Source organism: Macaca fascicularis, chromosome 13 (assembly GCF_037993035.2).
Source record: "Macaca fascicularis isolate 582-1 chromosome 13, T2T-MFA8v1.1".
NCBI classification, from domain to species: Eukaryota; Metazoa; Chordata; class Mammalia; order Primates; family Cercopithecidae; genus Macaca; species Macaca fascicularis.
In genome coordinates, this window is record NC_088387.1 from 65,910,004 (window position 1) to 65,925,159 (window position 15,156).

At 38.5% G+C, this 15,156-nt stretch overlaps 1 protein-coding gene across 3 annotated transcripts in view; it reads left to right on the plus strand.

Annotated features, from left to right (window-relative positions):
• The window catches only part of EFEMP1 (EGF containing fibulin extracellular matrix protein 1), a 57,303-nt gene that overhangs the window by 3,687 nt on the left and 38,460 nt on the right, over positions 1-15,156 (plus strand). For all 3 annotated transcript variants that reach the window (XM_045369285.3, XM_045369286.3, XM_045369284.3), the window contains exons 3-4: positions 1,854-1,902; positions 2,071-2,457. In XM_045369285.3, coding sequence (XP_045225220.1) covers positions 1,854-1,902; positions 2,071-2,457 — 436 coding nt within the window. The remainder of the gene's footprint in view (positions 1-1,853; positions 1,903-2,070; positions 2,458-15,156) is intronic.

Sequence of the window (15,156 nt, forward strand, 5' to 3'; positions counted from 1 at the left end):
GGAAGTGGGTAGTGGAAAGAACCCAGAGATGGTGATGATGAGAGACCTAGAGGTCACTGTGAGGTCTCAGAGAGAGGAGCAACATAACCAAGAGCACAAGAAAGACCATCATGGGGTCTGTATGCAGCATGTAGAGATACGGGGCCTTGCGTACTCACGGGCCAGCAGAAGACTTACATCTACATGGTAGATGTAGAAATGGACACAAAGTCAGCAGAGATGGAAGGAAAATAAGTGGAGATTCAGCACTGATGTTAAAATGGAATCCTGGGTTTCAAGAAAGGTGCTGGTACCTTGAACACTGTTTGGGAAGCAAGAAAAAAATTATTCTGAGAGACAAAGTGAATTTAGTTCTCACTCCAGTAAGTTTCAGACATCAGTAAAATATCTAAATGGATCTCTGGGCTTCCATTCAGCTATTTCCTTGTCAAGCATCCATTGTATATACATAAGCAGCTCTCAGTTATATTAAAAGAATTTAAGTTTATTTGTTTGTTTACTCCACTTTTGCTCAGTCCTTCCTTAGGCTTCTTCCTCACAGTGACTTTCCCAAGTGAGCGTCTGATCAGATTGCTTTCTGAGCTTAAAAATTCTTCAGAGGCCTCTTATTGCCTATACCTACATTTCTCAAGAAGTAGTTCCTAGACAACCTGTATGGGAATCACCTGGGATACTTGCTAAGCATTTAGATTCCAGGCCCCCTACTCAGACCTACAGAATCAAATCCTTTGGGTGGGCCCAGGAATCTTCATTTTAACAAGCACCCTGAGTGATCCTTAGACACAATAAAGCTTGAGATTCATTGACCTTCAGGGTAGAATTCAGGCTTCCATTCCTAAAGAAAGGCTTTCTTGATTTGGCTCTGCCTACCTCTGTAACCTCGTCCTCCACCTACCCAGAACTCCTTGCAGCTCCTTCCCTTTTCAACAATTTTATGCCTTTGTCACAATAGCCTGTCTTCCTAGAATTCCCACATTCATCTGGAAAAATCCTGCTCATCCTGTAAAGCCTGATTCACTGTCACCTCCTCTGTCAAGCCTTCCCTTCTGCCCTGCCATGCTCACCCATGCCCCGGAGCAGAGTCCATCACTCCTTCCCGTGTACACTTGTAGAAGGCACCTGCCATCTTGCGCAACTTGTCTACCTGTCTGTCTCCTCTTCTGGTCTTTGAGCTGGTTGAGGACAGGGACAAAGTCTGCATCATCTTTGCATCCCCAGGCCCTAAAACTGCCTGGTTTCAGAAGGTGCTCCATAGGCTGTTTGTTCAGTGGGTGAACTAGAGAGGAGACTGAAGCTGGGAACTGCTAGGAGGAACACATTTGTTCCCTAGGAACTGAAGCTAGGGAACAGGCCAGGGTGTGAGATGGAGGTAAGAATGGTAAAGAAAGCTAGGTGTTTGCATGCTGCAAGAGGATTTAGAGAGAGAGAGAGGAGCCCAGCACTGGTGGGGGCGGGGGTGGGGCGGGGGAGAGGGCGAGGAAAGAGAGAGAATTTGGTCTTTTTTTTTTTCACATTTACAATGTGGGTAAAAGGCAAATTAATAAAGAGCAGTCAGAGAAGTTGGAGAAGATTAGTCTCAAAACAGAAAAGAAGATGGTACTGGGCAACTGTACCAAAAACAACAGAAGAGTTTAGGCAGCCGATGATTGAGAATGGACCCCTGAAGTTGTCCAATGCACAGAGTTGTCTTTTAAAAAAAAGCGATAGAATGTTAAACCACCCATCTCATCATATATCTAGGACTTTAGCGCAAGGATTGTTGCCGTAAGAATGAAGCTTTTAGAGTGATTTCTTAGGGAATGGACACACCAATTAACTGTCTCCTGGCCCCACCTTTGATGTTTTCTTTGCAGCAATGCACTGACGGATATGAGTGGGATCCTGTGAGACAGCAATGCAAAGGTGAGCCAGCTTCAAAACTTCCCATGTGATCTTTGGCCTTCTGTCTCCATCTCTTGTGTCACTCTTCCTATCCTGTCTGTGTCATACCAAAAAGGCATGAGCATTATATTTACATGTTCGATTTTTCCCTCTTAGAAGATTCCTGACTTATTTTATTACTGACCACAGATATTGATGAATGTGACATTGTCCCAGACGCTTGTAAAGGTGGAATGAAATGCGTCAACCACTATGGAGGATACCTCTGCCTTCCGAAAACAGCCCAGATTATTGTCAATAATGAACAGCCTCAGCAGGAAACACCACCAGCAGAAGGAACCTCAGGGGCAACCACCGGGGTTGTAGCTGCCAGCAGCATGGCAACCAGTGGAGTGTTGCCCGGGGGTGGTTTTGTGGCCAGTGCTGCTGCAGTCGCAGGCCCTGAAGTGCAGGCTGGCCGAAATAACTTTGTCATCCGGCGGAACCCAGCTGACCCTCAGCGCATTCCCTCCAACCCTTCCCACCGTATCCAATGTGCAGCAGGCTACGAGCAAAGCGAACACAACGTGTGCCAAGGTAGGAATAACTTATTTTCCTAACCATCGAAAGCTTTTGCCCAAGTGCACCTCGTGGTGAGGATGATAATAATTCACAATTTTTTTAATTTATTATTATTATTATACTTTAAGTTCTAGGGTACATGTGCATAACGTGCAGGTTTGTTACATATGTATACTTGTGCCATGTTGGTGTGCTGCACCCATCAACTCGTCAGCACCCATCAACTCATCATTTACATCAGGTATAACTCCCAATGCAATCCCTCCCCCCTCCAATAATTCACATTTATTAAGGACTTCCCGCATGCCAGACATCATGCTAAGTGCTTTGTCTGCATTATCATATTTAATCATCACAATATTCCTAAAGGGTAGTTGCTGTAGATGTCATCATTGTTTTACAAACGGGAAACTGTGGCTTAGAAAGTTCATCAGTGGTTCCCAACCCTAGCTGCCCATATTTAGAGTTACTTGGGAACCTTTAAAACTTCTCGATGGCCAAGCTACACCCCAGCCCAGTTAAATCACAGTCTCTGAGAGTGGGTTCCAGGCATCGGCTTTTTTTTCAGTTCCTCATGTGCGGCCAAGTTTGAGAACCAGACGTCACACAGGTGCTAAGTGCAGAGCTGACCTTCCAACCCAGGAAGGCAGGTGCCAAAGTCACAGCTGGCAAAAGTTGCTGTCAGGTTATTCATTGGGAATTTGAAATTATGCTGTCAAGCTACTCCACAGATGTACCCCTTTGGTTTCTCAAGTTTCTTTTCATCGAACTTGCCACAGACTTACTTTCCTCATTCAAGAATAAAGAAATGGGGCTCCTGCTTCTCATTACCTTGGAGGGACTCTCCCCCACTCACATTTATATCTCTTTTAAAGCTCTCATTTGACCACATTTCACTTATATCACTTGCACCATGGCATCATCTGCCTAGGTTTTTCTGTTTATTTTCACAGAGCATACACATCACTGTGTATTCTAGAAACAGCTGTAAGCTCATACTAGCAAAGTGATAAGAATCTGGGGCTTTGAAGACATGTAGGATATTAGCTAACTGAACTGTGCTAAGAGATTGTTTCCCTTTCCTTCTTAGCAAACCGTTTCAGAGCAGCCTGGTGTGGAGATTGTGTTCGTGAAATGGGGCCATAGGAGCCTCCAGACAGAGGCTGACTAGGTAGACCCCATAGTGCAGAACTCCATGTCACCACCACATACATGTATGGCACACATGAGCCAATGGAAAGGGTCCAGGAGTTCTCACTTTCTAACTGGTCATATGTGAAGAAGAGAGCACCTTCCTCCCTTAACACCAAGGGTTTCAATAGAGACCACTGAGCTGCTACATTAAATGAAAGATGCATTTTCTTGTGCCCTGGGTTGGGGTTGTTGCCCCTTATTCACCCGTGTTTAGTTTTATCTTCTGTATAAAAGATACTCGAATTTAAATGGCTTTAAAATGAAGCAAGGGGCTGGGCATGGTGGCTCACACCTGTAATCCCAGCACTTTGGGAGGTTGAAGCGGGCTGTTCACCTGAGGTCAGGAGTTCGAGATCAGCCTGGCCAACATGGCAAAACCTATCTCTACTAAAAATACAAAAATTCTCTATGAATGGTGGCACATGCCTGTAGTCTCAGCTACTGGAGAGGCTGAAGCAGGAGAATCACTTGAACCTGGGAGGTGGAGGTTGCAGTGAGCCGAGATCATGCCACTGCACTCCCGCCTGGACAACAGAGTGAGACTCTGTCTCAAAAAACAAAAAAAAATGAAGTAAGGAAACTTGTCATGCTCTAACTTATTTATTTCATATTTTGTTTGTAAGTTTTAAGTACCCCACATCAAGACCTAACCCATGTTGTGATGGTGTCACTTTTCAGAGGGTGCATGGTATTAGCATCTGTTTTGTGTTACTGTCATGAGTCAGAATTCCAGTATTGATGATGAATGCTTCAGCATCTGCTTGATATTCTGATATTGAATTTAAGGATTATGTCAAGGAGATAAAACGATGAGGTTATTCTTATACATGTATTTGGGTTAATACTGATAAAAAAAATATTGAGTTTATTTAAGATACACCAGCTTTTAATTGTCTTATTTAGTTATATAACTAGACTGGAAAGTTTGGTGGTATTTTTCCCAAAATCAAAAAATTTTGCTGAAAAATTATCAACTTTTATATACTGAATTATTTTGAATACTTTAGATGTATATTTTAATGGTACTTGGGAGGGAAAAAAAAAACAGATAAATGAATGAGTCATTTCCCAAAGTAGTTTGTAGACCGTCATTGATATTTATGGTTGAATTCAAGAACAATGCCCAGAACTAAATGAAGAGGTCCTAGAATAAAATATATTCAAGACTTACAACATGCATTGGTTATGGCAGAAACTGTACTGTGATTAATGAGAATAAAATCCTATTTAACTTTTCTCAAAAATATTTAGACTACCTAACTAAGTTACGTTTCACATAGTAAAACATTTATAGTTCTTACTTCTTTGGGCATTTTTTTTAGTTATAAGCAGACTATTAAGTGCCTTGCTTATGGAATATGCTAAATACATACCTGTTGACTGTGCGCACACAGGTTATTTCCAACCCAAATTGTTCTGTGTAATGCAGCCAGTTTCTAAAATTTGAGATTGGTGTCTATACCATTGAAAGCAGGGTTAAAAGTTTTTTGGAAGGCCTAAGGCTTAAGTTGGATTTCTTCCCACCTCACAATTTTGCAAAGTGCCCATAAATGTGGATTTACTTAATTGTTGATAAAAGGGGGTTATTTCATATGATAACAACAGGATAATCTGTCTAGGGAATTTGACTAACATAAGTCGAGTCACACTTGTGCCCGTTTCTTATTGAGCTAATCAAACATGCAGTCCAGCTTCTTCTAATTGCCTGCAGATGTATGACATTCTCATTCCAGGCCAGCAGCACAAAATAATGTTTTATAACCAATGTGGAAGTATGGGGACCTCTGTTTAGAACAATAATGTGCTCCAAGGACCTATATTATTGACATCATCATGGAGTTTGAGGAGTCTTCTGTTTTAATAAAGATCTCCACTCCCTTTTAAATGTTGCATATTTATGCCCAGTAATCCAGACACATTTCCTATGGTCCACTGGATAGAATAAATGAATCTTACAGATGAGTCTTATTTGCATAAAAATTATTTCTATTTTCTGTGTATATTTTTCAGCAGGTATAGTTTATCATTATATAACCTAAAACTGAGGACATTTTAAATGTAAGAACTGAAATCTGTACTGTGCTTCAGTCTTCAAATCAATTGTGCCTTTGAATGCACTATACCAGTCACAGATGGCTTCTAACTAATTTAAATAATACCACTAGATATTTTAAATGTACACTATTTTATAAATATATATTTTAAATAGCTGTCCATTTAACTGTTGAGTGAAAACATGATATTTTTACTCCTCGTCATGTATTTTTTGGGGGGTTTTCAGTTCTGTACAAAAACAAGGAGTTCGAAATGCAACGTAACATTCAAAGATCAGGTCATAGTGAGCAGGTGTTTTTCAGGTTTTTTGCTACATGAGGATCATGCTGTGGGAGCCAGTAACACTGAGAGTTTCCCATGACTGACATTTTTCTTGGCATCTATAAAATGAAGATCATTTCAGTGTTACATACCTGGAGCCACGTATAGATAGAGTTTTCAAAATTAATTGTTTCCATGAGAGACCATCTGCCTCAAAGACAACAGATACTCATCTACACCAAAAAGAAGTTGAATGAATGGGGAATATATTATAACCTGTTGATGGCTCGCCTTTAGTTTTCTACACCTTTACTGCATAGTCTCTATACAATCTTTCTCTTTTTTTTGAGACAGAGTCTCACACTGTTACCCAGGCTGGAGTGCAGTGGTGCTATCTTGGCTCACTGCAACTTCCGCCTTCTGGGTTTAAGCAATTCTTGTGCCTCAGTCTCCCGAGTAGCTGTGACTACAGGCGTGTACCATCACACCCTGTTAATTTTTATATTTTTAATAGAGACAGGGTTTCACCATGTTGGCCAGGCTAGTCTTCAGCTCCTGACCTCAGGTGATCTACCCACCTCAGCCTCCCAAAGTGCTGGGGTTACAGGCCTGAGCCACTGTGTCTGGTAATAGTCTCTATATAATCTTTCTAAAGGAGATGGAGTTAGAAATTACTAGACAACGTTGAGAAAGGATTTTTTTAAATCATATATAACTTTCTAAGACTTCCATTCCTGTATTTTAAAAAAAGGAAAAAAAAAAAGTCATTTGGGAACTGACAAGAAAGAGAAAGCATTGATTACCCTAATTGAAGAAACTTGTTTGTTTAATTGAACTTTAAAAAAATTAAAACACCGGGCATTTTGCATAGCTGGTAATTAAGCCACTACTAAACTCTGTTAGGACTTACAGGCATGACTACTAACTTGGTAAAGAAACTGTGCCATCAAGAAGTGAACTCAGTACGAATGCCCAATAAAGTTGATTGTAAAACCAAATCAAGTACAGTACCTGGCTTATATTGTATAAAGTATCACTGAGAAATATGAAAAAAACATACCCTAGGGTTTCCACCATCTCTGTCTACCAGGACTTTCCGGTTTCAAAACCAAAAGCTCCATGTTCCTGGAAATGCCTTCGTCCCAGGCAAATAGGATGGTTGAGCCCCTAGCATACCCACATAGCCAAATCGCCTGCACCTCACAGACAAGAGTGAAGAAGTCCTAACATTAGAGCCATTTTTTCAGGTTGAGGCATTGCTTGTCCAGTGAGACTATTTTTACAATTTGTTTTGTACTTTCAAAAGACAAACTGCATTGATTTTTAAGTAGTTGGACAGAGTCTTTCTTTGCAGTTGTCGGGATCCCGTTTGCCAGTTTGCCAATGAGCAGGTTTCTACATTGTTTTAGATGTTTTAAGTGTAGGATAACTGGACATTAGAACCTGCACACTTAGTTATGTGTCAATTGTGTCATACCATGGGAAAGTTAGCAATCTTTTCACATTCCCACATGGAAAAAATTTCACCACACAGCCAAATTAAATACTGTGTTTCACCTATAAATTTTTCAGTTTGCTAAAATGTTTTTTTTCCTCAACTTTCAGCTATATTTTCAATCATTTTATTTTATCATTATTACATGTGATACAGGACTGATTAGAACACTAAAAAATACATATTTGCCTCCTGTAAAGTCTAAAGGAACAAATTACAGTGTACATAGGGTTAAAATTTAAAAACCTCTATAGTCTTAGGGATTATCCATTATATTCTACACATTTCTTTATAAACATAAGGGTAACTAAACTACTCTTTTGAAAAGGAAAGAAGTTATTATCTGTACATCTACATTTGCAAAGAGGAACTTGAAGTAACATATACAGCTTCTCAGATGCTAGGGATATCTTTCTTTGACTTCTTTCATTTTAAACTTAAATGATCTCATATCCAGAAGAGAATTAGAAAATCATAGTGTAACCAAGTGGCTTAGATACCTGACATTGTCATTACCAAACAGCTTTCAAACACTGCCCCTTTTGTTGATTCTCATTAATGTCATTAGGGTTGCTGGCTGCATGGGTTAGTTTTGTGAGGAAATGCCTAATTATTCTTCCATATAATTATACAGCCCAGTGAAGACCTGTGATCTCAGAAAATAGATATGTTGCAAAAGGAAGACTATAATTGAGTAAATCATGATGTTAACCTTAAAAAAAAGTATGTCAAGCAGTAAGAAAAATGGGCATTTAGCCTGCTTACAGTTCTTCATTGTTTTTGGTTGTTAATTACCTCAAGTACCTGAAAATTCTCTAAAGTTATATAAATGGATAAGAGTTGAGTTTACAGCGGAGACTTATTTTTCAAATAAGCCGATGCAGTGTATAGAAGTGATTGATTTATTCCTAAAAAAAAAAAAAAAATCTAGCATTGTTTCATAATTTACTTTTCAATATACTGCAGCCATTGAATTTCTAGTCAATTTATGTCATTTTACTATGCATTCGTGAACAGTATTTATATGTATCTGATTCATACACAGTCAGAAAATGTTCTTAAAATTCCTTCATAAAAATTGAATGACAACCGTTTGAGGTGGAAGGATACAAGAAGTCAGTATGATCACTCTCCTGCAGCAAGACTGTGCTACGCACCTCCCTAATTCAATGGTTCTCAAAGTGTAGTCCCTAGACCAGATGCATCAAGCATCATCGGGTAACTTATTAGAAATGCAAATTTCCCAGGTCCCATCCCAGATCGACTGAATCAGAAACTCTGGGGCCAGGCCCAGCAATCTGGTTCTGGGATTATATTGTCTTAACAATATATTATATAACATATGTTGTTATAATAAGACAATTAAATATATTGTTATAACAATATAACTACATATAGTTATATAACATATAACTATATATTGTTTTAACAATCCCATAATATTGATGCCTCCTCAAGTCTGAGAACCAATGCCTTAACTTAATCTTAACTTCTGCCATATTAATCAGAGGGCAGGGTCAGAATACTTCACATGGGATATGGGAAGCAGTGAAACAAAACATCAAAAATATACATTCTGCCTCTAGGGTAACTTAGTATTTCTATTTTACTTTTCTCACTCTTATTACTGTCATCCTCAGTACTCTGATTCCTAAACATGGGTGGCCATGAGTCCTGATTAAGACTGTATCCCCGAACCAAGGATATGATGTATGCAATCTAAAGGAAAAGGGGACATATTAACAAGAAAACAGGATACACATCTCTATAAAACCTACAAATATGCAATCATATAACTATTCTTAAATTGTCAGTAGGTGAGACTCTAATTTTTGTTCTGGCTATGGCAATGACTGGTGCTAAGTGATACCTATATCTTTTATAAGGCTCCTCCTTAAGTTCACGGCACAAACTTGTGAGATGAGGCAATGCTGTTTGGCAGTTCAGTTTGTGTAGAACCACAAAAGAGAAGGAGATTGACTCTGACTTTGACTGTAAAGCATCCTTCAGTCACCAAAGTGATATGAGATCCTTTCAATATCAGATGCACAGCTAACCATCTCTTTCCATTTAGACTCCGTGAATATCAGATATTTGAAGACTATTCACATAAGCATCTTCTTTCAATTTAAACTTTATCAGAAATTTACTTCCTATCAAAGACGAGGAGATTCTTTTTAAGACTAGTTAACACTTAATCTGTGGAATGAATTTCCTCCTCCCTATTGAAGCAAGAAGAAGTAGATTAGAGTAGAATTGCAAGCCCGGGTAACTTCAGGAAAGTGCACTGGTACTGGCTCATTATTTATTTCTCCAGCAGGAAGTCTCAAGCTATATTCCCTGAAATCAACAAGTTGCCCCGTTTTGTAAGGATTGCCTTTTCACGTGTTGAATTGCTGGCACAATTTTATTCTTTGAAACCAAAGAATAAACAAAAATTTTCCCAATGTGTTAGATTTTGCACAAATGTACAAATAAGTAATTCACACCGCATCTGAAATTCATTAGCATGTTGCTTTTTCCAGGAGGTAATTGCAAATTGCACACTCAAAATAAAACTGATCAAGAAAACTGCATTTCAAATATTGGCAAAAGAAAATGCTGTCATTGCAGAAATTTAAAAAGAATTGCAGGTTTGTAGTTTAAACTGAAATGATTTGTAAACATTTAATAAAAATGAAGTGAATAAATGACATGAAAGGAAGGCCGAATGCCGAGGTATTAGCATAACTACAGTTTAAAAGAAGAAACAGTTAATCAATGCATATAAACGTATACTAAATAGACTAAAAAGCTTGAGATTTGCACTAAGTCAAATTTTAAAACTTCAACTACCTTTCAAATGATTGCACATCTATCCCAGTCCAAGGTAACTAGGCAGTATTGCAAGTGAAATTGATAAAATGGAACACAAAACCATTCCATTCCATTAGAGTTCAGTGAATTCAGTCAAGTTTGAGAACCACTTTCTGTTGTAGCTTAATAGAGTCAAAGTAGAAGGAAGGAATGCTCATAGTCCTTAGGGAATTTGTCATAACTGTCCCATGAGTTATCAAATAACAATAAAAGAAACAAACAACAGTTCAATAAAGTAAAATGGGACATCACTAGAAGTACATGATGAATTGCCAAAAGAAGATGTAAAGCTAGTATGTGACACAGGTAGCACCACAAGTTACTAAAATACATATTTGGACAGAAGAAAACGTGTTCTCAGAAATGTGGTTAAGGACAAAAGTCCGTTTCCTCCCTGGAATGGGGCATTTGGGAGAGAATGATGAGGAGACATTGGGAAATTTGACAAGGAAATTAACGTCCAAACATCAGAAGAAGTAATCATACCGTAGCTGCACAGAACAAAAGAGAAGCATTGTATCATGTCCACATTCCATCTGTCCTAGAATGATTTCCCAGGAGAGGTCCCCAGAAACAGTGTGCTTCTGACTGGAATGCTAGCAAGATAAGGTGGGGAAGAAAACCAAGTCAGAAAGAACAATCAGTGAACCACTCTGCAGAGCAAACATCTATGACTGGTTCCATCCTCAGTAACTCCACCAAAATGCTGATGAGTTCATCTTGCTCTGTCTAAACATATTCCAGAACTGCATTCTGTTTTACTTATTATTGAATAAGCAATCAGTAGATGTTGTTCGTATAAATGAATAGATTTTAATCATAGGAGAACTCAGACTTAAACCATCCTTGAAAATAAGTTATCGAGCACCATGTGTGTATAAGGTATATTTCCCAACTATAAATGTTATACAATATTAGTGTGGTCCATGAGTAATTTTCGAAAGAGACTGTTCTGTCCCTTTAACACGGAGGTCTCAGATACCTTGTCTCCATTTTAAGCTTATGCTACTTGAAAGAAGGATTCATAAAACCTATTCTTTATATCCTGGATTACTAGATTTTCCATAAATATTAATGACTAAACAGGTTGATGTTATTCCTAGAGCAAGACTAGTAATTGGGAACACTAGAATTATTTTTTATTTCCCAATAAGCCATTTAACCAGGGAATGCATTTTGTATTAAATATATCCTTCCTCAGAAATCTCATGGTGAATAAAATGAAAATACACTTTGTTTGGGAAAGTGTTAATATTTATGATACTTGAGGTCAGATAATCATAAGGCTGAAAAATAGTTTTGTTTTTATAATTTTATTTTTAATTGAAAAATATATATGGGGTGCAATGTGATGTTTTGATATATGTATACACCATGGGATGATTAAATCAAGCTAATTAACATAACCATTACTTCACTTGTTTTTTGCAGTGTGAATATTTAAAATCTACTTGCTTAGCAGTTTTGAAATATACACATTATTATTAACTATAGTCACCATGCTGTGCAACAGATTTCAAAATCTTCCTGTTTCACTGAAACTTTGTACCCTTTGACTAACATCTCCCCATCTCCCTCCATTCCCACCCTCAGCCTCTGGTAACCACATTTTTCCCTCTACTTCTATGAGTTTGAGTTTTTCAGATTTCACATTTAAGTGAGATCATGCTGTATTTGTCTTTCTGTAAGGCTAGAAAACATTGATGTGAGCTCTCTGATACTGTGAAGAAACTCAAGGCTTTTGATGAACTTCTGTAAAATAACATGAAGGAAGAAGGACTCTGAGCAATCCATCTTATCTTGGACATTTCCCTGGCTAGAAATTATCCTTCTCAAACCTGTTTTTAGAATCCAAGAAAGTCACTTAGTTGGGTACAGGTGATTTAAAAGAAGAATTTTCTGATCTTGTCGCAAAGTAGAGAAGCTCGAGGGAGCTAGATAAGTGAGAAGGAAAAGTCATAGTTCTCAGGAACCCAGGAAGAAAGAACAGAGTTTACTGAGAGCCCATTGAGAACTGATAACTAGCTGAGACTTGAACTGTTGGTGAAATAAGAGTGAAGTAGGGAAGGGAATCCAAGACAGCCATAAAAATTGCATGTGCTTTTACATGTGCCTAGTTAAAATGAGAATCATGACAGGAGCTGGAACTGCATATAGTTAAATCGTTGTGGGGAAAGTGGTGAAATAAGTTTTCACTCTGAACAGCTTTGTGTGTTGTGAGGAATCTAATCCTATTCCCTTGAGTGAAGCCACAGAACACAATCCACAGAACACAATCCAAAGTGGGAAACAACTCTTGGGGTCCAACTCACTGCCCACCTTGCAGACCAAGTCTGTCACAACCCGGGTTATGGAAGAATTTTTACTCAATGATGACGTTAGATTTCCCTTGTGAAATATTTTGCAGCAAAGCCCTCCTCTTGTACATACATTCACACCAGCATCCCATTAAATGAACATCTATACTATTTTCTTAAAACTTATGTATCCCAGTATTTTCTAATATACCAAAATTACAAAGGGCAGTATAAGTCTGTTTTTCAGAGTTTGCTGTTGAATCCTCAGAACTGTATTTTTACAATTTGTAAATGTGTGATATCAAAAGATCCCACTTCTAAAAAAGAAAAGAATATCCCAAGAGAAATAACTAAAAGACACTTTAGAAACCTGCCTATGCAGGCTAAATACCCCTTTTCTTGCCTAGTTTATTCTAGCTATTTATGCAACACACGTGCACACATACAGATACCTATTCAAGTACATGCCTATACACATGCATCTGTTCAAACATGTGCACACACCATTATTTTCAGTAGGAAGGTCCCATGTACCAAAATGAAACTGATCAAAGTTGATGATGCTTCTGAAATAACTGAATGCAGAGAGAGGTTTCCTCTCATTTTTCTGGTAACATTAACACTGGAAACTGCTTTCTGAATACATGTGTCTACCTATCACAAGAGAACAGGACACCTTCAACACTTCCTACACTTTTTGCTGAACAGAGAATTGTGTTCGATGGATTAAATAGAAAGGGTTGACAAAAAAGAAGTGAAGATGCTGAGGTATAACCTCTGAGGCTTTGTCATCATATACTTCTGCAGCATGATGATCACTTCATTACTAATCTTTCTCAGAGATGAGCCTGGATTTCATCCTGACCCATTATTTTATATTGAACAACTTAATTTTTGGCAAAATTGACATTTTTAATGAACTGTCGTTTAAGATGGATTCAAAAATGACTTATCTGGGACTGACACTGAATCTCCAAGCTTTTTCATTCTTCAGACTTTGGTAAATTGTATAGTCAGGAAGTAGTCTGGAATACAACTCCACTCAACAAGCAAGGCAGAAAATTCCAGTCATTCATGATGAATTAAACTTTGCAGTAAAAGCTGTGGGCACCTTTTGTTAAAACGGTTCATGACCTGGAATATCAGCAGAATCTTAATCCAGGGAGGGAGCCAGAGAAAAAGTCCTCCCATACAAGCTGGTGAAAATGACGGGTTTTGGCCGGGCATGGTGGCTCACGCTTGTAATCCCAGCACTTAGGGAGGCTGAGGCAGGCAGTCACTTGAGGTCAGGAGTTTGAGACCAGTCTGGCCAACATGGTGAAACCCTGTCCCTACTAAAAATACAAAAATTAGCCGGGGGTGATGGCACATGCCTGTAATCCCACCTACTCAGGAGGCTGAGGCAGGAGAATCGTTTGAACCCGGGAAGCAGAGGTTGCAGTGAGCCAAGATCGCACACTGCACTCCAGCCTGGGCAACAAGAGCAAAACTCTGTCACACACACACGAAAAAGAATTATTGGAAAATCTGTTTATAGTTTCCAAGTCAGAAACAGGCAGACTTTATACATTACCAAAAGTATTATGAACTTATTATGAAATTTTCTTAGTAAAATACATGGTTTCTGGTTTCAGATTAAGAGAAAAGTTTATAGTGACGAGAAAAGCAGGCAGATCTTAATAAAGAAGATTACAGTAAATACTTAATTAAAATGTGAATGGTATTTTGCATTTTCTCCATAGCTTAAAAAAATTGAGTAAAAGTCCTGAGAAGTAGATAAAACTAACTGCAAGCAACAGACCTGTTTATTTTTCAGTGTAAATCTTGACAGGCTAAGAAGACAGGAAAAGAAGAATCAGTGCAGATTCAAATTCATACCAAGCCTTTGCAATTGGAGACCCTAAATTTTGTAATTATTCTAATAGGTAACATATTATTGTTATGGCAAAGCTGTTGCTCAGCAGAAAAAAAAATGCCACTATCCCTTAGAAGAGAAGACATAATTTCTCTGTCACAGTTAGGTGAACCTCTGTATTTAGTCAAGGCACTCCAGGAAAAAGACCCAATAGGATACATGGAGAGAAAAAGAGAAAGAGAGATTTATTGTGAGAATTTCTTATGTGATTATGGAAGCCAAAAGTCTCATCATCTGCCATCTACAAGCTGGAAAACAAGGAAAGCCAGTGGTGTAATTTGCTCTAAGTCTAAAGGGCTAAAAAGGGGGTGGGAGATGGGACCTGCTAATGTAAGTCCCAGAGTCCAAAAATCTGAGAACCAGGAGTAGCTCCAATGCTCCTTTCTTAAGGGCAGGAGAAGATGGATGTCCCCTCTCAAGAAGAGAAAAAGAAAATTAATCCTTCCTCTGACTCTTTGTTCTATTTGGGCTTTCAATGGACTGGATTACATCTACCCACTTCGGTGAGGGCCATCTGCTTTACTCAGTCTGTCAATTCAAATGCTATATATTCTGGAAACACCATCACAGACACACCCAGAAATAATATTTTAACAGCTATCTGGGCATCCCTTAGCCCAGTCAGGTTGACACATAAAATT